The sequence below is a fragment of the Calidris pugnax genome, unplaced genomic scaffold (assembly GCF_001431845.1).
Source record: "Calidris pugnax isolate Ruff unplaced genomic scaffold, ASM143184v1 scaffold425, whole genome shotgun sequence".
In the NCBI taxonomy this organism is placed as follows: domain Eukaryota; kingdom Metazoa; phylum Chordata; class Aves; order Charadriiformes; family Scolopacidae; genus Calidris; species Calidris pugnax.
In genome coordinates this window covers 414,400-416,021 of record NW_015091137.1, presented here as the reverse complement: position 1 = coordinate 416,021, position 1,622 = coordinate 414,400, and the positions used below count along the sequence as shown (strand labels likewise).

Genomic DNA, 1,622 nt, shown 5'->3' with positions numbered 1-1,622 from the left:
GTCTCAGCCCCACGGCTGTGGGGTGCCTGTGGGGCAGGGGAGGGGGATTGACTTTGGGGACCCAGCCCCCTGCCTGGCTTGGGACCAGCTCTCCTCTCCCCCCTGTTCTAGGAAGGGCAAGTGGGACGAAGATGACTTTGAAGAGGACCTGGGCGAGGAGGAGGAAGAAGAGGAAGAAGAGGAGGAGGAGGAAGAGGAAGACTATGAGGAGGAGGAAGACATGGGAGAGGAAGGGCTCAGCTCGGCGGAGGCGGTTCGGGCGGGCGCGGGGTCCCTGCTGCTCCGCAAGCCCCCGGCCCCCCAGCATTACCGGGGTGAGCCCCAGCGGCTGCCGGGGGGCCAGGAGCGGCTCCCCCCCGGCCTGGGCCACGCGCAGCCCCCGCCCCCGGCGCCCGACCACGGCGACTGGACCTACGAGGAGCAGTTCAAGCAAGTAGGTGCCCGCCGAGACCCGCGTGTCCCCCCGTTCCTGTCCCTCCCCTGCGTCCTTGAGCGCCGTGGTGCCGCCTCCGACCGAGCTGCTGTCGTTGCCGCTGAGAAAATGTGGGATTTTTCTGGGGTTTTAGTGTTGGGCTCAGCCGTGCTCCCTCCCCTGAGCCTTTAGTCGGTGGCTCTGGTGGGATCCTGCGTGTCCCGGTTGGTACCGTGGCCTGGCCCCAGCGCTGGTGGCATTTGCCTTAGGGACCTGGGAGAATTCTTGCTGGAAATGATGGAAAAAAACTACCCCAAACTTGCAAATCTGAAGGGATAATTAGTTTTCCTCTTCTCCACCCTCCCCAAGCCGTTTTCGGTGGGGACCTGGCTTGCTCCCCATCACCGCAGAGGTGATGCCCAGTGGGACTGCTCCTGCCCCGTGGATGTTTGGGGGCAAAGCTGCTGCCAAAATGCCACTGAAGAGGTGAAACCGGGGTGAATTCACCCCGGCTGCCCCCTCCATCACCTTCCCCGCTCCAGCTGAGCTGGGCCGGCGGGAGGCGAGGCACGTTCCTGCTCTCTCCCCGGCGCTGGAGTTGGCTTGCGCCCCGGCTTTCAGGCTTAATAGAAGGAAATGTGCTGCGAGCTGGGGCTCCCCGGGGGCTGCCCGGTGCCTTTGATGTGTGTGTTTAAATACATCTGAGTTTAGGGCTGGGGGAAGGGACGGGAGCCAACAGCAGCAGATGGGACCCAGATGGAGCGGCCGGGGCACGGTGGCCTTTCGGGAGGGATGCGACGGCCCCTGCCCCTTCCCCAAAGGGGAAGAGCAGGGGCCGTCGCATCCCTCCTGAAAGGGGGAAGGGGCTGCCGGGATCTGCCAGCACATCTGGATGTGGGCAGCCTCCCCACGGGGCTGGAGGAGAGCCCAAGTGAGCCCGGAGTGTGCGACCCCTCTCCCTGCCACGCTCCTGCCCGGCTCGCGGGGAGGGAGAGACGCTTGTGCCCCGTGGTGCGTCCCTCGTGCCGCTGCACCCACGCCGCCTCCTCGTCTTGTGGGTTGGGGTTTTTTTTTTCTTTTCTCTTTTGTGCTTCCTGCCGTCGGGGAGCGAAGGGGCCGGGGACCTGATCTCGTATCTGTGAAAAGGCGCTTTTTTTTTTTAATTTTTTTTTTTTTTTTTTATACCCCAGCCGTGATCTTCCTTTTTGTC

The 1,622-nt window shown here is 63.3% G+C and overlaps 1 protein-coding gene across 1 annotated transcript in view; it reads left to right on the top strand.

Moving 5' to 3' along the window:
• ARID3A (AT-rich interaction domain 3A) overlaps positions 1-1,622 on the top strand; it is a 37,492-nt gene that overhangs the window by 4,356 nt on the left and 31,514 nt on the right. The window contains exon 5 of the mRNA XM_014958568.1: positions 112-433. Within this exon, the coding sequence (XP_014814054.1) occupies positions 112-433 (322 nt within the window). The remainder of the gene's footprint in view (positions 1-111; positions 434-1,622) is intronic.